A 22,692-nucleotide genomic window follows, 5' to 3' on the forward strand; every position below is an offset into this window, starting at 1 on the left:
GTTGACAACTCAACCTGGGTGTTTAAGGTGGGTCTAGCTCTGTCCATTTTGACACGTGCAGGAATTTAAAAGACCCTTGTTCCAGGCAACAAAAAACTGTGTCTGATCATATTTTAGGTGAGACAAGGGCCATGCCAGTTGCTCAGTATAGAAACATTTCATATTTACAATGGCTACCGTATAGTTTAAAAGTTTGTTATCAGAATTCAGGAGCTCCTTTGCAGGTACTAAACAAGCACTGAACCTAGATTATGTCAATTGTTGATTCCGTTTTTTTCTGTGTTATTCTCTGATAAACTAAATAACACAATTCATTATTAAGGAAATATGTCTACAGGCTGATCTTTTCATAATTTTTATTTGGAGCATTGACAAGGTGTTGATAATTGTAACTTTTAAGCAGTGCCACTCTTATAACACGACTCCCCTGTTTACAGTATAAAGAGTCTATTGCAGCTCATTTGATTACGTGATGAAACACTGTTGCTACAGTATAGACCAGGGGTCAGCTACCTTAAATGTCAAAAGAGCCATTTTGGACCAAAACATAAATACACAATCTGTCTGGAGCCGCAAAACATATGTGAGCCATGTGGGGTATTAAGTAAAAAGATGTAGTACTTTTTACACCACTGGGCATAGCAGTGGTGGCAGCCATTTTGTGGCTCCACAGATAGAAAGCCCATTCATTTTTTCCCCATAGAGATTTCCAAAGATATTTATATAATTTTTTAAAGCCTGGAACCAAGCCCTGGTCCAGAGCGTTAGTGAGTTCTCTCTAACGCTCTGCCAGGCACGCTGCTCTGCTCATAGACCCAACATTACACTACCCTGCCCTTGCAGGGTAGTGTAATGTTGGGTCCATGAGCAGAGCAGCTTTAGTAAAAATAAACAAACCTATTTCGCGACTCACAGAAACAAAGGTTGTTTTGTGTTGTGAAAGTCTATTCTCCAGGTGGGAACTCTCTCAGGATCCCACCTTCTCTGTATAATACACTTTTTGGGCAGAAAATAAAATATGTCCGCCAGATGGAAATTATTCGCCCTCTACAGATCTGGTCAATATAAATGACCATTGACCTAACTGTAATCTCTCAAGACCATTGATTATTAATTAATATATTTGTTTACATATTTATTTATTAATTAATTTAATATCCATTATTTTATTGTATGTGTCATACACACAAAGTTCCCAAACCTTATGCATTTTCATACAAGACACCAAGAACAGCTGTAGCGGTCAAACCTTTCTCATTTTATTACAACATTACAGGTTATTTTAAAAACAAGTCTTCTTCTTTCAAACAAATAAACACATATGCTGCATTTGTTTTCTCTTCATGAATCATAACATGCAATTTTCCAAATATGAACTCTCTGTAACATGTGGATTTCTTGACTTGGATATACAGTGGTTGGTATATCTCACTGAAGCTTCTGTCATTCATTGGATACTGCAATAAGGATTCGCTGAAACCGTCTCTGCTGCTTTCACTATGGTCTCTGTCCCGTTGTAAAGGAAGGAGTTTTCGTCAGCTTCTTCAGCTTCTTCAACTTCTTCATGTCTCTCCTGTTCATTCTCTTGAAGAATCCTTTGTTGATCTTCCTGTATTGCTCTCTCTGCTTCTTGGAACACCTCAGTGGTGTAGTGGCTTCCTCCATTAACCTTCACCATCGACTCGATTTTCACCAGCAGCTCAGTGACCTGAGAGGGATCCTTGGTTTTGTTGTTGAAGACATGATAGTGACCGTTACATTTTCTGATTAATTCTGTTAGTTTTGGACTATCATTCAAACAGTCTTCAACTGAATAATCTTCATCAACCTGGTCAGCACCGGTGAAGAGAATCATGGTGTATTTGTTTGACATTTCACCAAATACTGTCTTAATCATTTCCACAGATTTCATCTCCGCTACGCAGAACCTTCCCAGTCTGATCACAACCAGGAAAACATGGGGACCAGGAGCAGCAAAACACACACACTCTTTGATCTCATTAATGACTTTGTTTGCACTAAATCTGGTGTCAAACAATCCTGGCGTGTCAACAACAGAGATGTTTCTACCATCCACTACACCTCTGACCTTCTGACAGTTGGTTGTCACAGCTTCAGGTAGAAATGCAGATTCAAACGCTTCATAACCCAGGATGGTGTTTCCAGAGGTGCTCTTTCCAACTCCAGTCTTTCCAACCAGCACCATCCGAAATTCTTCATTCTGCGAGTTTCTTAAGGGAGCTGGTGGATTACACATTTTAAATGATATGATTACGGATGGTAAACATTCTTACTGTATGTGAGTGCGCGCGTGTGTGTGTGTGTGTGTGTGTGCGTGTGTGTGTGTGTGTGTGTTTGAGGGAGTACGTACCTGTTGAACTCATCATTTCTGTCTTGTGTTTTTGTTGCTCTGTAAGAGAGGGGGGGGGGGTATCATTATAACAACAGATATTCATATGAGACAGATGATGTTCTAAACTCTATCAGCAACAGTTTTTCATCAAATGGGCTGTAATAGACTCTCTATACTGTAAACGGGGGAGTCGTTTTATAAGGGTGGTGCTTCTTAAAAGTTACAAATGCTCCAAATAAAAAAGAGATTAACAGATCGTCCTGTAGACCTTTTTCCGTAATAATAAATTGTGTTATTTAGCGTATGGGCAATTTTGTTCATGTTAGCCTCGACCAGTGGTGGAAAAGTACTCAAATGTTTTACTCCAGTAAAAGTATCTATACTGCAAAGTGAAAGTCCAGAATTCAAAAATGACTTAAGTAAAAGTACAAAAGTATTGGTATCGAAATGTACTTAAAGTACCAAAAGTAAAAGTACTGAAATGTTTGAAAATAGCAGATCTACAAGCTCACAACGCGTTGTGAGCTTGTAGATCGGCTATTCTCAAATAGCCTTGGTATAAAATAGGGCTAAAGTGGTTAATGTATGTTTTATAATGTAATCATTTATATCTGCAAAGTAACTGGTAACTAAAGTTTTCAAATAATTGTAGTGGAGTGAAAGTACAATATTTGCCTCTGAAATGTAGTGGAGTAGAAGTAAAAGTATTGACATTTGGAAATACTCCAGTAAAATTAAAGTACCTCAAAATTGTACTTAAGTACAGTACTTGAGTAAATGTACGTAGTTACTTCACACCACTGGCCTCGACAGACAACTATTGCAGGACATTTGACATGCATGATGATGAAGTAGGTTAGGGTATAGGTGACTTGACTGATATTCCATCACTCACCTGAAGACAGGACAATGATTAGACGGCCCTCCTGATCGTTGTGGTGGTTCTTTGTGTATTGATTCCAGGGAGGGAGAACCTATCAGTGGAAAGAAGTGTAATAAGTACAAGATATTGAGTAATAGTAACAACTCTCACATGTAGGTGTCATTAAGACAGCACCACCTGCTTGGTTTGTGTGGAAGAAAATAGTATCTTGTGTTTGGAAAAGTTACTGTGTGTCTTAATCCATTAAGACCGGGAACGCATCTGTGTCATTTTTATTACTTTGGCTATAAAAAAAATAGCAGATATACAAGCTCAAAGCGCCGCACGGCACCGAGTGCCGCGCTACGAGCTAGAACTGCTATTTCTTTTTTATTGTGAAAATGTGTCAAATCTTTGAATTTTTTAAAAGCGTTTTTAAAAACACTTTTTAACTCCGCGGGAAATTACATGTGATTTTGGGGGCCCTTGACATGAAAAAAAGAACCACTGATATTATAGCAACATAAGTTTTTTCAGAAAACTTTCTCAAAAATTTGTAGAATCCCCAGAAGCAAAGATTTGAGTTAAAAATGTTTACTTTAAAAAATATATATATGAAAAGAATTTTCTATATATATGAAAAGATCTGCTATGAAAATAGCAGATCTACAAGCTCGTAATGCGGCCCTCGGTGCCACGCACAAGCTTGTAGATCAGCTATTTTTTGAATCGCCAAAGAAATCTAAAAATGGGTCTAATGGACAATACTTGAACTGAGTTTAGGATAACTACATCACACAACTTCATGCCTCTAGGACATTATATTACAGTTGACATTACTCACTGATATTGCAAACGCTCACAACGCGTCACTATACGAAGCTTTGTGAGCTTATAGATCGGCTATTTCCTAATAACCTAGGTATGAAATAAGGCTAAAGTCGTTAATGTTTGTTTTATAATGTAATAATTTATATCTTATACCAGTAACACAAGTTTTCAAATAATTGTAGTGGAGTACAAGTACAATATTTGCCTCCGAGATGTAGTGGAGTAGAAGTAAAAGTAAAAGTATAGACAATTGGATATGCTCCAGTAAAGTAAAAGTACCTCAAAATTGTACTTAAGTACAGTACTTGAGTAAATGTGTATTCATAGGACGTGTCACCGGTTAGGTCACACTTTCCCATCTACAAGTCACTAAAAGAGAAGAGGTCTCAATGTCTTACCTGTTTCAATGTGTAAATCCTGATGTAGGTCTGGAGAGACAGAGGAAGTATAAAGATAGGCTATGAAGTTTCATCAACAAGGACCAGCTCACTGACACATCTCTGGTGTCTCCCTGTTATTTTATATATTTCAGTGTGCAATTCCTTCAATGGGGGAAGTCAGAGATCTATCTCTATGTTTACATGAAGAGAGGCCGTTAATTATAAATGCTGTGAATGGATGAAGTGACCTGATTAAGCAAAGTTACATTTGCATCACTGAGAGAAGGAAGATAACAGCAAAGTAGGAATAACAGTCAAGGATTGATCTAATCAAGGTTCAGGAGTTGACTGCTGTACCTTCATACTGCAGTTCCATTTATTTGGCATTATTATTTGTTAAAAAATATATACGATCCTGTTTAGTTGGACCTTCTTGAGGTCTCTTTGTCTCTCAGGTTCTTGTACGATCTAAGAGCAAAAGTTCTTCTTCATGAGTCCAGTCCTCTGGAGTCGGCCATACCAGCCCTGACGAACAAGGACAGTCATTTTGGGCTTTAAAACAAATTCATACACAACATTGGCATGGACTGTAAACTTTTAAACTAATTTATTGGGGAATTTTAGTCTGATTCCCCAGGAAGAGAATAAATCACTTGATTATTATGGTGGTATATGGGTTGGTGCTTTTTTAGACACTCAACTATAGAAATAATATAGATGACAGAATCAATAGACCAACTTGTAGACTTAAAGTATCATCTGCTGTTGACAACTCATGGATGTTTTAGGTGGGTCTAGCTCTGTCCATTTTGACACGTGCAGGAATTTAAAAGACCCGTGTTCCAGGCAACAAAAAAACTGTTTCTGATAATATTTTAGGTGAGAAAAAGGCCATGCAGTTGCTCAGTATAGAATCATTTCATATTTACAATGGCTACCATAGTTTAAAAGTTTGTTATCAGAATTCAGGAGTTCCTTTGCAGTAAATACTTACTACAAGCACTGAACCTAGATTATGTCAAGTGTTGATTCTGTTATTCTCTGTGTTATTCTCTGATGAACTAAATAACACGATTCAATATTAATGAAATATGTCTATACAGGCTGATCTTTTCATTATTCTTTATTTGGAGCATTGACAAGGTGTTGATAATTGTATCTTTTAAGAAGTGCCACACTTACAACACGACTGTTTATGTATTATTCTGTTTTTAGTCCAGTTACAGTATTAAATTGTCAGTCAAAGAGGAAGCCAATATATCCTGTATTGTAGAGTGATGCAGTCTTAAACTGCTTTAAGTTCCAGAACATCCTGTAAAATGCGAATCTCAAGCCACACTGATTTGGATTCATTCATTGAAGTGTGCAACATATGTATTGCCACAGCTATAAAACAGTGGGAGCACTGCATGGAAAAGTTAAAATGTTTAATGGTTTAGTCCACACATGGGCAACATACGGCCCGGGGGCCAGACCCGGCCCTTTGATCATCTCAATCCAGCCCGCCAAGTCGTATGCCATATGTTAATGGTTTTGAGACAAATTCATTTTAGTCCAATTAATTGTAGCTAATTAATATTTGCCATTTGAGAACATCTGCATTCCTTCATCCTTATGTACTCAAATGTTTTATGTTTTTAATGTAACAGTGAAACAGTCTGCCGTGAGTCCATATATAATGAATGCAATGTGAATGCAATGTGTTTTATCAGTGACCTATGGAGTGGTGCATATCATATCAGATAAGATACGGCATTGACGTGGATTGTTTTATGTAATCTTTTCATTGTAACCTCGTACAGAGTACACCAGAGTGATACAAAAAGATAAAGAAAGATCAACATTTTGTTGATGAACCTTCTTGTTGTGAAAGCAAGGACCTTATTCTGAAGTAGTCTGGCATGTCTACCAAATTCATGCAGTTTCAATTCAATTGTACAATGTATGGCCCTTCACTCATTTTATCAGTATGGCCCTCTGGATATAAATGCTGCCCACCCCTGGTTTAGTCTCATCTTTTGCCTAGCTCCTGCACCCCCCTGTGTGTAGATTTCACAACATTTCAGATGTGAGAAATTACATCATCAATTGAAAATTAATGTATCTTTCTGGCTAGCAAATGAGGTTGGTCTTGGTTCGAACAAGTAACTAATTCCATGACGAATTAGTTTATTACTTGCTAAATGATGAGCACGTACACTGTAGATATAACTCTTTAATTCTACTAGTCTATAGGCCAATTGCCAGTAGCCGTTTTGAAATGAACATTAGAACGTTGGACACAGGGCTGGACACAGGGCTTTACAATAGGTCAGTGGTTCTCAACCAGTGGTCCGGGGACAACCAGTGGTCCTTAAGAGGGTTCCAGGGGGTCCCCAGACAAATATTAGCAACCAAATTGAACCTTGTGTGTCTGTAACTCTGAGAGTGTACAAATGGAACCAAATGGACCCTAAAGGGTCCATTTGGTTCCATTTGTACACCCTCAGAGTTAGATGAATACTGATGATGATACTACTGTGTAGATTGAGATCCCCAATAAATCAAAATGGTTGAGTCCCTGGCATATCTTTTCAAATGGGGGTCCCTGGGCTAATATGTGTCAATTGGGGGGTCCTTGATGCAAAAAAAAAGGTTGAAAACCACTGCAATAGGTCACTCACTGACTGATGAGTCAACTTGTATATCTATGTCCTGGTGCAAGTTTGATTCTGTGTTGATTACATTAAATGTAAAAGTTTTCAAATAATTGATATTCTTGCTATACTGCTGCTACGTCTTGGTGGTTCATCGACCCATTATGGACTTCTTAGTGTTTCTCTCAGGTCTCAGCAGGATGGTATAACACTTTGGGCCAAATAGTGCCATCAATAGACCAAAACTAGACGCCAATATGGCAAATACCTCCACTACATCCGCATATTTGCCCGGAGAGCTGATGTATGCTGGGATGAAGGCTATCCACACGGCACAGAATATCAACATGCTGAAAGTGATGAACTTGGCTTCATTGAAGTTGTCTGGAAGATTCCTGGCCATGAATGCTAGGACGAAGCTGAGGAGTGCCAGTAAACCAATATAACCCAGTAACACTGCAAAACCAACTTTGGATCCCACCGCACACTCATAGACTATCTTATCACTGTGGTATTGTGTGTTTTTATGAGGAGCTGGTGAGGCAGACACAAGCCAGGCTGTGCATATTATTGCCTGGATGAAAGTAAGAACCAGAACTGTTCCTCTCTGCTGCATGGCACCGAACCACTTCATAATGTCTGCACCCCCAGGCTTGGAGGCCTTGAACACGGCCAACACCACCATAGTCTTTACCAGGATACACGAGACACTCAGCACAAAGCTGATCCCAAATGCTGCATGCCTGAGCTGACAAGTCCAGAGCTTGGGACGGCCGATGAACAGGAGTGAACACAAGAAACATAGTTTGAGTGACAACAAGAGAAGGAAGCTGAGTTCTGAGTTGTTGGCGCGCACCATGGGTGTGCTCCGATGATATATGAAGATTCCCAGGACAATGGCACAGGTAAGGGTGCCAAACAATGAGATGGTGGTCAAGGAGATACCCAGGGCCTCGTGGTAGGAGAGGAACTCCATGCTCTTTGGGACACAGTGGTCACGCTGGGGACTGGACCAGAAGTCCTCTGGACAGCTGGTGCACTCTGTAGAGTCTAACGAAGAGGGCCGTATTAAAGGGACAGACAAGTACAACATCGTTCTAAAGATAACCTACTGTACATTGCCACTAAACTGTAATGTAAACCAATACCAGTTTCATTGCTGATCTCTCCCTCAGAACAAGCGATGCAGTCAAAGCAGCAGACAGGTTCTCCTTTCCTTCTCGCCACACGGGTTCCACCTGAACAGCTCTCACTGCACACTGACTGAGGTGCCTACATAGGAAAATAACGTAATGATCAATTTCAGTCTGAACTAAATTACATTTGCACCCTGAGCTTGACATGAGCTATTCAAGAAAGCCAAAGTGACCTTTGTGGATTCAAAGTTCCAGAAGATTCTCTCTTCATGGACGATGAGATCTTCATCTCCGGAGGCTGACTTCTTGACCACACCCACATTTTGAACCTTCGTGCTTCCATCAGGGAGCCACGCCCAGTTCATGACATCATAGATTGGTATAGGATCGCCATTCTCATCAAATGACACACGATCACCAAATGATGTGGTGAAGTTGATCTTTTCCAGGTAATACATAAGCTAGAAATGGTGATGCGCAAATTGTTTTGAAGAGCAATAGACCTTAAATATAATGTGTATACAATATACAGTACATAGTGCTTACATTGACAGGGTCTGTTGTTGTATTTACACCCCAGCAGTATTTGCATAAATAAATCTGGCCATTAGAAAAGGCATTATATATCTTTTTCTTTTCAGCATTACAATCATGATCTGTGTCCAAACACTGCCACATAATTAGCATGACTATAAATCATTGTAAGAAAATTAAGTTTATATTTTTCATCAACTGTGGATGACATTTTCCCCTTTATTGTTTACCAATATATTTACTTATTCATTATTATTAAAAATGTTCATCTAACTAGAACCGACGATATTAAGGTAAACTATGTTACACCTGCCATGGCTGTATTGTCTGCAAACGGGCACATCTGTGCCCAGTGAAAGGCCCTCTTCCTGGCACACACTGCAACATGTCATGGAGGGCATGGGCCAGAGCGTACACAGCCTTGTACACATTATACTCTAGCCTGAGCTCAGACACATCCAACAGGGTGGTTTCTGCTGTTCCGAGGTCCTCTTGTCCGGTGCACACCCCTCCACCAGCGTCCACCCACCCTGACGGAAGGGGTGCAAATTTACACCCAAATGTGTTCTCCCAAAACTGCCTCACCTGAAGAAACACAATAAAGACTTAAGCATAGATATAATAGGTGGGTTCGAATCCTCCGTGGTGCATCCGGCTTTGTCGAGCGTCTATTCACCTGTTTCCTAGTCTGTGTGTTTTCCACTTCCTGTCGGATTTCATTGGATATCATTAGTCATCTGACCAGTTTCATTGGATTTCATTGGATCAAATCGACAGGAAGTGGAACACACACACAGGAAGTGAAAAGCCTAGGAAACAGGTGAATATCAGTGGTTCTCAACCTTTTCAGGCCGAAAGGGTCCAGACACAATTGGCCCCTGTTCAGGGGAGGGAAATCAGGCAGGGAGGGTGGGTTACATGGCGCCTTTCCGACATGTCGCCTTTCCGACGTTAACGAACCCTATACCTAACCCTCACCCTAACCCTAACCGCACGCGGAAGCCACTAGTCGGAGTGGCGAGATGTCGGGATGGAAGACGGTTACCGGAGGGTGATATTTGTCACTGCTGCACGTATTCCTGCAAGCTGGGGTGCAGCACTTGTCAGCCGGGAGTGTTGGGCGGGAGGAGTAGGACGAAGGCTCTGCTATGTCCTCCCGGTGAGGGCTCCTCAATGGCAGGTGAGTCAGTAGGATACGACAGCAGTGACAACACACACATGTTTGTGGGGAGCAATTAATGGTATAACGACTAAATTGGGATGAAAAGGGGGAAAAAGAAAACAAAGCGCACATATAATACATTGTGACTAATAAGCCAGCCCTCACTAGAGCCCTGACCTCTAGTATAATACATTGTGAGTATTTAACAACAGACATCAGCTAGAAACAACTAGAGCTGAAATACTAATTTAAACAAAAGACTCACTATGGTATTCTCATGTCTGTTGTCAGGGTGTATTTGTAACAAGAAGTCCTTGAGACCTGGTATCTCTCCACGACGAACAGCAACACCCAGGGTGCCCGCCAGGTACGGCATGAGGCGAGGAGTCTGGAAATTAGGATCTGTCACCCAGCCCAAATCAGCTATCCACTGCACACCTTTCACATCCTGTTTTACCACCTGTTGATATACGTATGTGTGTGTGTGTGTGTGTGTGTGTGTACACACACACACACACCAGTGTTGATTTCGTCGACTAGAACTATGTCGAAAAATGTTCATCGACTACCATTTTTCACTAACAAAAACTAAACTATGACTAAATATATTGACAATTTCGTCAACAAATATAAACTAGACTAAAATGTTAGTGAGGGACTAGTGGAGAAGAGATCCAGTAGAACTAAAAGACAAGTCATTTTATGTGTGGTTGCGCTCGGGTGTTGCCCTCTGAAAATAGCAGATCTACAAGCTCACAACGTGTCGCGCTGCGACGCGTTGTGAGCTTGTAGATCTGCTATTTTCAGCAGGCAACCAAGTGTAAAATCAGGCTTCAAGCCATCAAGACACCGCCAAAATACATTTTAGTCGACTAAATCAACTGCAGATTTAATCCACTATAATCGTATGATATTTAGCCGACTAAAACTAGACAAAAACTAAAACATTTCAGATGACTACAATATGACTAAAACTATATGGAATTGTATTCAAAAGACTGTGACTAAAACTTAATCAAAATTCGCTGTCAAAATCAACATTGATACACACACGCGCGCACACACACACACACACACATACACACATACACGCTACATTTGTAATGAACCGTTATACAGTATACAGCAGGGGTGGGCAGCATTTATTTCCAGATGTATTTCCATTTATTTCCATCTGCATTCCTCCATCCGTATGTACTCAAATGTTTTATGTTTTTAACAGTGAAACAGTCTGCCTTGAGTCCATATATAATGAATGCAATTTGAATGCAATGTGTTTTATCAGTGACCTATGGAGTGGTGCATATCACATAAGATAAGATACAGCATTGACGTGGATTGTTTTATGTAATCTTTTCATTGTAACCTCGTCCAGAGTACACCAGAGTGATACAAAAAGATAAAGAAAGATCAACATTTTGTAACTGAAAATTCTTGTTGTGAAAGCAAGGACCTTATTCTAAAGTAGTCGGGCATGTCTACCAAATTCATGCAGTTTTAACATCATTCAGCACTATGTGTTTCAACTTTCAATTCAATTGAACAATGTGTGGCCCTTCACTCATTTTATCGAAGTCAGTATGGCCCTCTGGAAATAAATGCTGCCCACCCCTGCGTTACACCCGTATTATATATAACTAGTCCATACCCGTGGGGGGATATGCGCACATGATCTGGCAACCCGGGAGCCAGCGAACACAAAAACGCTAATAAACAGCTGACATTTGGGGAAAGCGAAAAACGGGCTTCGCTTTTCCGTGCACATGGTAATGGTCAATGGCTGTGTGCAAATTCAGATCAATTGCTCCAGCCACTAAGGAGAACCGGGCAGAAGAGATTTTGGGCTCACCACCCTCACACCACCCTCACAGAGCTTTGTAGGATTATAGGAGGATAGCTATTTATATATATGAAAGGATCATTATGAATCTCTAGATTATAACGTGAATCATAACCGCCAACCTCCTCCATGAGATTAACCATATATCTCCCGTATACAAATGCGATGACCACACGAGCCGTGGACGTCCTGATCGCCGTGACGATCCTCTGCAGCTCAGCTGGGTCATTGTCCCAGGGCAGAACCTCCACGTAGGCCAGACAGCCCAGACCGGACCGGGCCAGCTCAGACTGGAACGACCTGGCTGCGTCGCGGCCATAGGCGTCGTCGGTGAACAGCATTCCTGTCCACGTCCATCCAAACCGCCTCATGATCTGGAGCATGGCTTGCACCTGGTTGGATTAAAGAATCGAGCGACAAGCGTTTAAGGCTACATTATAACCCTTTTTTCAATTGGTCTTCGCTAATGCTACATTAATGTATAAGATGGCACCATATCTGTCTACTCGCTCTGCGTCTTATAGGGCAATCAAATTGAGGCAGGTCTTTGAACTGTCCATAGCCCACCAATGATACGGCAGAGTGAGTATTTGGAAATTGTGCATCTCATCTCAACAAGCATTAGTGAGGACTAAGTAGAGGTTGAAAATGGTGAAGTGTTCCTTTAACTTAATGTTAAATCAGTGAATCTCCTACACAGATTCCACAATGAAAAGTTATAATTCTAATTATCTTTTGATGCTGTCTACAGAGACCTTCAGCCCCAGCAGTAATGCACACAAGCGAATGAGAGGTGACATCAATTACACTCACTAGAGGGGTGTTTTAGTAAAGTGTGTGGAACATGTACTACTTGATACCAGCAGCTGTTTGTAGAAGTTCACCTGGAAAGCACCGCTAGGAACTGTTCTAAAGAAGGACGGAAACTTATTCCGGTCACTCAGGCAGGAGCAGGTGGCGTAGTAACTTACCTGCAGAAAGCACAAAGCATGTGTTCTGTAATATACTACATTTACAATTTAGCCATTTAGCAGACGTTCTAAATGAATAGAAAGCAGAGAAAACAGTGTAGTGCCTAAATAAACTAGGATACCAAATAAACAACTAACCTAGCATCTGTCTAAATAACATGCTATCTACAGTAAATCACATTCTTTGTGGTAGAGAAAAAAAAACAAATATAGGAATAGGAAACACAAGACATGAGTGACCAAGATATGTCTGCATAGTAGCCATTATCTTGGTCAGTTGCTATAGCATCAATCCGAGGTGGCAAGAAGGGGTACGAGGACACTGATGCATTTCCCCTGTAAGCAGAGCATGTGAGGGAGTGGAGTGTGGAGAAATAACCTTCTAATCCACTGCATAAACACAGTCCCTGCCTGTCAATCTGCTCAAACACACACACACACGCACGCACACAGGCGCACACACGCGCGCGACACTGTCACAAATCACACACCGTACAAGAGCTGTGTAGCATTTTAACGTTGCAATCAAATCAAAAGTTACAAATACAAACTGTAATTGTGCTCTTGCTGTATGAAATCTCTCTCTCTCTCTCTCTCTCTCTCTCTCTCTCATTCCGTCTCTCTCTCATTCCGTCTCCCCAAAAGCATGTGTGAGTGTGGTGTACTGTAGCAAAAAGCCATTTTTAAAACCCATTTTAACCCTTTCTTTGAATGACAGTTGATAAAAAAAACATATAGGAACAAAACATCCGACTTTAAAGATTACGCAGAAAGTTTAATAACAGAAATCCGTTCAGAACTACGTGCAGGCACTTACAAAACCCGGTACATATTGTGTGCACATGTTGCTATGTATTTAGTATTATATTACGAAACCTATTATGTATTGAGTGAGCAAAGTGATTAAGGGGTTAACTACTTCCCCCAGCATCCATACAGTATGTGCTGGGGGAACATCAGCCAAAAAGGACATAAACGGGACCGGCCGGACACGGCGCTGTAGGATTCCTACTCTCAGATTCAGGCAAAGAATCAAACATGTAACACAGATAAATATTGCACTCCCACCTATTAAAAACCTGCTTCACACTCCACTCAAAATCTGCCCTCAACACTCACAAATGCTCTGCTCTGCCTGCAAGTATACGTACATATGCTCTGTGTCTTCAACCCATTCAATCCGGGAACGCATCTGTGTCATTTTAGATTTATTTGGCAATTCAAAAATGGCAGATCGACAAGCTCATAAGCGCGGCACCGAGTGCCGCGCTTATAGATCTGCTATTTTAGAAACAAATCTGTGTGCAAATCTTTGAATATGATATTCTACAAATGTCTTCTAAATCCTAACTGTTTAAAAAAAAAAAACTTATGCTGCAATATCAGAGGTGCTCCAACTTTTTCATGTCAAGGACCACCCAAAATGATATGTGTTTGGCCGCGGACCCCCATTTCAAAATATGTTGTTCCAGGGACCCCCCAGAAGCACAGATCGGAGTGCATTTTTGTATATCTGCTATTTTCGAATAGCCAAAGAAATCTACAATGACACAGATGCGTTCCCGGTCTTAAAGGGTCAAAGCTGCAAAAAGATTACATTATGATATAAAAAGATTAGTGTTATGAAACACAACAATTATTCAATAAACGAAACATAACACAGCACAATAAACACTGCATCGTTTATCATATTTTGTAAATAACAAAATAACCAAAAATTAAAACATAACATCAAATTGGCGATGGTACAATAGTGGCTTCAAGTAGGACACTTACCATGGGCACTCTGTACAAACCTAATATACTAGAGATGTCGATAGAAAGTGCTGAGGAAACGTCGCCGACTATCCCGAGCACTGGAGGAGACCCGACACAGCTCTCATCCAGCGTAAACCGCTCCTCTCTCCCACTGACCATGGACAACGCCGCGTGGAACCCAATGCCGAGCGAGTAACAGGTGTCATAGAGACTGTATCCCAGAGTCACGTTGGGCAGCAGGCCGGGGTCTCTGTTGATCTCGTTGATGGCAAAAGCCATGGTCTGGGCCCACCTGAACGCTTCGATGTTAAAGCTAACACACGACATGCCACTAGTAACCTTTAATATTAGTATCATTGTAGAAATATACAATTTAATCAACACATCCTATTATGCTAGACCAGAGGTCTTCAACAGGGGGTCCGGGACCCCTAGGGGGTCCTTAGAGTTACTACAGGGGGTCCCCCAAATCTCTGTGTGATTATGATTATTTTGTTTTACATCAACCACTTGAACCCTAGTATCCCTTTTCTGAGGAGAACTTTAGCCAAAAATAGCCGATCTACAAGCTCACAACGCCTCGCAGCGCAAGAGTTTTTGGCAAAGAGTTATGTATATGTAGAGGGAAAAAATAGCAGCAAAGGTTTATCTGAAACACAAATTCATACAATATAGAGGGGATCCCTGCTTCATCTCTCTCTCAGCTAGGGAGTCCTTGGCCTGAAAACGTTGAAGACCCCTGTGCTAGACTACAGCAGTTGTTCTGAAAGTTGAACCACCCTTAAGGGTTTTTTGTATTATTAAAATTGTGTTAATATAGCGTAAGAGTCAGTTCGACCACTTTAAGCATATTTTATGCTTCAGCTATTCAAACATAACCGACCTACGAGCTCAAAATGCGTCGCATTGCAACGTGTTGTTAACTTGTAGATCGGCTATTTTGAAAAATGTTGTCTGATCTTGAAACATTTTGAAATGTTACTTTTGAACTCTCTTTTTTTTTACACAGATCTTCTCTTATAGGGGTCCCATGGCACAAAATATTTCAAAGATTCGTAGATTTGGATTATTATTACATACACATACCATTTCGACCCTATTCGGCCATTTGAAAATAAAAGATCTACAAGCTCACAATGCGTCGCATCGCGACGCATTGTGAGCTTGTAGATCTGCTATTTCTTTATACATTTGAAAACTTGTGAAATGGGACATTCTGCATCATGAGTACTTTATACATTTGGTACTTCAAGTGCATTTTTTTTATTCCAATACTGTTGTACTTTTACTCAAGTACATTTTCAATTCCAGACTTTCACTTGTAACAGAGTATTTCTCCATTGCAGTATTGATACCTTTACTTAAGTAAAGAAATGTAGTACTATTTCCACCACTGATCAAAACAAGCCCCCCTGTTCTCTTGCTTGCTGCTGTATTGTGTGATACTCACCCATAGCAAGTGGGGTCCTTTTGCCTGGAGGTGAAAGACAGCTCGGTGACCACAGACAACGAGTGGATATCGAACAGGCCTCCAAGAATAAAGTCACCCGCCTTGTAGATTCTGTTGAGATTAAACTGTGCCTGTAACTCACAAGAAGAGGAAGGTGAGCAAGACAATGGAGAGAAGGAGGAGAACAATATCAAGTACAAGTACATGTATGAAAGCAGGTGTATGTCCAGAGAAGCCCTCATCATGACAGTGTCCTCGTCTGTCTTACCCCCCCTCTCCCCAAGTTGTTCGTCCAGTTGGTAAGTTTTATACACAGTGTTGTGCCGTCCCCCCCTAGTGTCAGCTTATGTCATTGCGTAATCGTTCACTCTTCCCAGTCTCTGCAGCTGGTAAGAGTAGGCGGGTGGGTGGGTGACAGTAGATGGGTGGGTGACAGTAGGTGGGTTGGTAAGAGTTGGTGGGTGGGTGGGGAGTAAGGGGTATGCATGTATCCTCATGAATGACATAACCTTTTATTATCTGGGGGGAAACGTTTTAACCATTTAAAACACTTTAACCATTATTTTACACTTTGGCTATTCAGAAATAGCAGATCTACAAGCTCATAGCGCGCATGAGCTTGAGAAAATCATGACATTTTTTGCAGATCTTTGAATATATATATATGTATTTTAACATTTGTTACTCAAATCATTGCTTCTGTGGGGTCCCTGGAACAAAATATGTTCAGATGGGGGTCCGTGGCCAAACACATTTCATTTTGCGGGTCTTAGACATGAAAAGGTTTCAGCACCACTGATATAGCAAGATAAGGTTTTCAGAAAAATGGATTTAGGATTTAGAATACATTTGTAGAATCGGCCTCAGGTCTTAATGGGTTAAAAACCCAATGAACAGATTTAAAAAAGAAAAGACATACATATTTCAGTATAGTATGACATTTTGCAAACACTGATATCGTACTACACTTAACACTGTAAACCCCTGGGCATGTCATTATTGTAAAAAAAAAAGATTAAAACGTTTTCTTTACTTTTGCCAGAAGTGGAGGTTGGGAACCCCTGTGCTGAGGAACCCAGCCTGACGCGCACAACTCCAACATCTCCACTGTGGCCGTCATCAATCATGCACATTTTAACTGTAACAATAGAGTGCAGACTCTATTGTTACAGTTAAAGTGTGCATAATTGAGCGCTCCGAGCTATTAGGCCTTGTTGTTCACAATGTAGGCAAATCGGATCAGATCTAATAGGACTGACTGCCCACACTGTTAATTGCAAATGACTAGCTCAGATTTGTGCATTCAGACGTCACCGAAAATAGCACATCTACAACGCGTCCCTACAACAAAGTGTATATCAGGCTTCAGTGTCGGACTGCCCAGACTGAGACGCTTGTTTGGAAATCATATTTGAATCAAACCATCAAGGAACGTGGTTCAAATCTGATTCACAAAAATCTGATTCCAATCTGGAAAGGCCAGCAACTGCACTTCCCAGAATGCCTCAGCGTGTTCTGTGTGTGTGCTCTGTTTATTCTTTAGTGCACGGCAATGAGCGCTTATTGGGTTTAATGTGTCATGGGGTCCATGTGTTATGCGTTGTAATAAAATGCATTTTATGTGTATGTGTCAGATCACCCTGTGATAGAGAGAGAGGTATTATGGTGGTCCCCCCTCTCCGTTTTCTGTACTGTAGTTTATTTAGATATATTTTACATTTGGGGTATGTTGTTAATACTGATGTTTTGTTGCCCATCCCTGTCTCTGTTATGAAACTGTACAATAGACATACTGTAGCTGCAGTACTGTAGGACTTCTGTGTCCTTGTTGTTTTGTTAATGATCTCCAGAGACTCAATCCTCTCATTAGACCTGAAAATTAATTATTTTCTAATATCACACCTGTTCAGTCATTATTTCATAGCCCTGGGCACGGATGTCATCACTGGGAAACACATACTGTACCTGCCTTTGCTTGCCCATCTCACGTGTAATTCATACCCACCTGGGTATAGTGTTGTGTTGCCAGACGATCAGAGATCATCTCTGCCTAACGATACGTCTGGGGACTTCTAAACACAAGCAAGTTGAGAACAATGGAGAGAGAACAACGCTATATAACAATAATAACTTTATTTATATAGCACCTTTCAAAAACAAGTTACAAAGTGCTTTACAATAACAACAGTAGACATACAATAAAGATAAGAAATTCCATAAACAGTACAACAGTTCATACATTAAGAAAAAGCCCTGGTCGCCCTTAGTGACACGGCGGGAATTTGGAACCGTCAATAGGGCCCTGCTGGGTGATCTCAAGCAGTGGCCTGGCTTATAGGGAGTTAAAATATCACAGATATACACAGGATCCAGACCATTTAGGGCTTTAAAAAAACAAGCAGTAAAATCTTGAAATCAATTCTAAAACTCACGGGTAACCAGTGAAGGGCCGCAAGGACTGTTATGTAGCTGCCTCACTTTACTCTGCAGTTATCTGAACCTAGATCATCCTAAATCATCACACAAGTTGCAGAGTACTTCATCCGTTTCTCTCCTGACAGCAGCGGGTAATAGCCTATACTTTGTCCAGTAAAGGCATTGCACATGTACGGTATATGGCCGGAATTCAGGGCCTGAGGATGTCCAACCAACTGTTTGTTTCATGGGTGAAACGTCATATAGCCTATTGTGCTGCGTTTCTGTAATGAACTGTCAGTTGGGTACCTTTATTGTGTAGTGTTGTTCCTAGTGTTTCCTGTCTGCCCTAGTTGTTGCTACCTGTCTTGTTTCACCAGTCTGTAATTGCAATTGCAAATGTAGTTCACCTGTGTCCTGTTCAGTTTCAGCCAATCACGTGTTGATTGTAGTTATGTTTCACCTGTGTCCTGTTAGTCTGTGTCTATTTAAACCTCCCTGTGTTCAGAATGTTTCCTTGTCAATCTATAAACATTGTTACCAATGGTCCCTGTCTGGATTTGTCTGGCTGTAAGCCTGTTTGACGTGAATAAGTAATGGACTTGATCTGCCTGCCTGCTTGTCTTGTTCTGCTTCTGGGTCATCACCTGACACGCACTGTGACAGTTTTGATCCGTTACGACCCCTTCGAAAATGAGAGGCTGCATCTCGAGGGGTTCTTTTGTTACACATTTGGTGCCAGAGTTTTATTAAAGTGACGTGGAGTGCCAGAGATCTCACCGTTTGTAGCGCTACACTGTTTACAGCTGCAGACTCCACGGCGAGCACCCGATTGTAAACAATATATGCGTGCACGATGGTGGATGGTCCTGGCTAACGCCTGGAACAATAACATCTCTCACGTGAGTCATCACGGCGGAGTGATCTCTGATCGAAAGTTAGCGGTTTTCCCCACTGTAAAAAGTTAAGGAAATATGCACTTTTTTTTCAAGGAGATAGAATAGGAGCGGACGGGAGCCAGTTTTTTTGGCACAGTGATCCATCTGTCCCTTCCTTCTCAGAGTCACCGTGGGTGATTCCAGAGCTGTGCCCCCCCTGTGTGAAAAAAAAAAGTGACTTCACGGAGGTTCCCGGTTTTGGCACTCAACGTCACTTTTTGCAAAACCGGAAATTTGGTGCAATGTGCTAATAAAGAATTTCAAAATACGCCGGACTACACAGCACTGCTCCTAATGGCGTGTGTGCGTGCGTGCACGCAGGTATCCTCACAGGTAACATACAGCACTTTGACCTTTATCTTGTGAAGTTGTTTCCATTCTTCCACCATGAACTTGAGTGTTTTGTTTTTTTTGAGCTACACAAAAGCTTCCCCCGCTGGTGTATATTGTGGCCAGGTGCAATGCACCTAAGCTGATTATTTTATGCACCTCTTGCTCTCTCCAAATCTTTCTGGACATGATGGACATCTTTCTGTAAACATCACCCCCTTCATGCATAGCTTGAGCCAATACTGATTCTGCCAGTTGGGTGAATGTCTTGTTATTCCCATCCATCTTTTGGACAAGGCTCATTCCATTTATGAGAGTGGCTGAAGGCTCTGGGGGGGGGGGTCTACTTACTGATGTTGTATCAGTGTCTACAGTCGCAATCTTGGGTGGTTCAGCTCTCCGTCCAACATTATGGTGGGACAGGAGGGATGCTGCTTCTCTTTGCTTTAGTTATTTTAGGTAATGCTGACTTTGGTAAAGGTCCTTCAACTGTGGGTTGGACAGCATTGCCATTAACCCTATGGCATGTACCACCACTGAGTGTCTCTTTAATTCTATCTATGTTGTCCCATACAATAGTTGTAAACACATGGGAATGAGCATTTGGAAGAACTGTATTTTCATTTGCAAGTTCTATAGCTTTTGAAGATACAATGCTGTGTCAATCTCTTCCAGTTGTGAGTAAGACACACTGTGGCCAAGTCTATTCATTATCTGTATCAGTTCCTTGTTTGTTCCTGTCAAAGACTATGGCAAAAGGGAGAAGAACATGCTTATGTGGTTTGTCCTGCCAGTTATGACAGCATACACCAGATCACTGCCAAATGAAGTTACCAGGCGTTGAAGGACTGTCACACTCATTCTCACCAGTTAGCAGTGTCTTCAGGAATGTAGCAATTGGTTCAGGAATAATGCATGTTTCTGCATTATTATATGCTGTGTCTCAATTCCATGGACGCTTTTGTGATGATATCTTGTTCTGTGATAACTCTTGCAGTGATGATATGCGACAGATCTTGCAGCCTTGAAATCGTGTTTCAACTTGTGGACTTGTTGACCAGAAAGCTTCAGTTGATGTCTGACCCTTATCCTCATTGACAAAGTTTAGCGATCCGGTGAACTCATTTTCCAACTTTCGGTGGATGTGTTTTCTTTCTTTTTTTGGTTGATGGTTTAACTTGTGCAATGCCATGAAAATGTTAAGAGATTATTCAAGCTTTGATGTGACGTCCTTTAATGGAAGAACATCAGGATGTGGCAGAAAAGCATTCCTTATGTACATGTCAGAAAAGCATTCCTTATGTACACGAAGAGCTGCTCATATGCTTGTTCCACTGCTTTCTCATACTCTGAATGTTCTTCAAGGTTTTCACTCATACTAAATGTGTCTGTGTAGACTCTTTTTTTTTGTTTACAGTTTATGACATCATTTGTGGTAATGTCCCATTGCTGCAACAAGGTCTCGACTCAATGCTGCAAGAACCTTTTCATCAAGTTTCCTTGTAGCTACTTGGCATCAGCTTCTAACTCCAAATACTGTGAGAGATGTTCTTGTGTATATGTTCCTGACATCTATTTGCTTGAGCTGTCACAGAAGATACATATCCTTTCATATACTTGTGAAGTACTTGGAATCTCTAGATCATTGTCTTCTACCAGTATCTGTAGCCTCAACATCAGGACCTTGGTTTTGTATGTAGTTTAAGATGGCATAAAGATGCTTTTTCATAGTGAATATACAATACTGGGTATATGGTAGGCTACTTCACCTTCTCCTAGGCCCGTGGCTATTGTAATGGGTTGTCTTATTTCTGCAGCTCTAAGCAGGGTTTTCCAGGATTCCAGACTTTGCATTGCAATGTTACTGGCTTTGAATCATCACCAGTGTAATGAATGATGCAGCTAGTTTTGTACGTTTGTAGGATCCTGGTCACAATCTGTGCCATGCACACACACACACACACAGAAGGCACAATACATATCAGCTGTAGCACTACTCAACATATTTAAAATGTAAATTTCAAACATCTTAAGGCTTACCTAATATCTGTAATCCATTCACCACAGTTCAGGGGCACTGGAAGTTACGTGTGATTTACGTTTGGCAACATGGCCAACGCATCATTCATCGCATACACCACACAAACACAAAGTTGCCAAAGTTAGCCACAGTGTTTTCACTTTACTAACAAGTGGATGCTGTATTTATCTAGCAAGCTATGTTATGGCAGAATGATACAGAGCAAACATCAGACGACAGACTAAAACTGTACAGCTGTACAGTATGTGGGATGGGGGGTGAATCAAGCAGTCACACCTGGCCTTGGTCAAATTGGCCACTGGGTAGTGGGTTAGTGATAAATCAGTCATCCACACATTCAGGGAGAGCCACTGTCCTGACAAAATTATCCCCCTCTGTGTACATATAGTCCACTTATCAATACATTTATTATGGCTAGAGCCGCTTGTCTGGAGCTAATCTTGCAAACCCCTTGGTTCCGATCAGGACCAAATGTCGTGTACACATCACCAGTAGGCCACAGAAGTATCTCCACACTTTTTTGTTTCACATAAGTTTTATACCTTTTGAAATATTTCACTTAATTGCATTGATCATATAATTATTTCCACTAATTTGTTCAAATATGCTTATTATCTCATTAAGTATGCACAATACAAAAATGTCCTGAGGAGAAATGCATTCGACAGGGGTAATGACCTTGTTCAACTGTTGTATAAGACCATTGGTTTCCAAAATCGTCTAGAAGTCATATAAATGATATATACACATCACAGTTTTATATGGGGGTAGGTTTGTTCAGAGACTAGAGAGAGTGATAACTGTCATTGCTACAAGATTGGCAGGACCATATAAACTGCAGACATGTTATGGTCACCTTTGGTGGTACCAATTCATGAAAATATCTGTATTGGCCCCTATACTAGACTAGTGTTTGTTAATGTGTGTGTAGTTGTTGGTTATTATGTTCTTGGTGCTTCGTGGAATCTAAACAGCAACGCTTGCCAACACTGTTTACGCATTGTAAGTCTAACTAAGAGAATAACGTTTTCCATAATGAATCTCATTACCCACAG

The 22,692-nt window shown here is 40.9% G+C and overlaps 1 protein-coding gene across 1 annotated transcript; it reads right to left on the reverse strand.

The window, feature by feature from the left end:
* Positions 1-7,213: 7,213 nt before the first annotated feature.
* On the reverse strand, positions 7,214-14,790 carry LOC311055892 (extracellular calcium-sensing receptor-like; the record flags this gene model as incomplete). The annotated part of the gene is made up of 8 exons (XM_084072160.1): positions 7,214-8,112; positions 8,211-8,334; positions 8,432-8,659; positions 9,042-9,317; positions 10,160-10,354; positions 11,857-12,126; positions 12,619-12,705; positions 14,482-14,790. 8 exons carry the CDS (start codon positions 14,788-14,790, stop codon positions 7,214-7,216), a joined length of 2,388 nt encoding a protein of 795 aa, XP_083928286.1.
* Positions 14,791-22,692: the final 7,902 nt, after the last annotated feature.

The sequence above is a fragment of the Gymnoscopelus microlampas genome (genome assembly GCF_963454915.1).
Source record: "Gymnoscopelus microlampas genome assembly, chromosome: 2".
Classification (NCBI taxonomy): domain Eukaryota; kingdom Metazoa; phylum Chordata; class Actinopteri; order Myctophiformes; family Myctophidae; genus Gymnoscopelus; species Gymnoscopelus microlampas.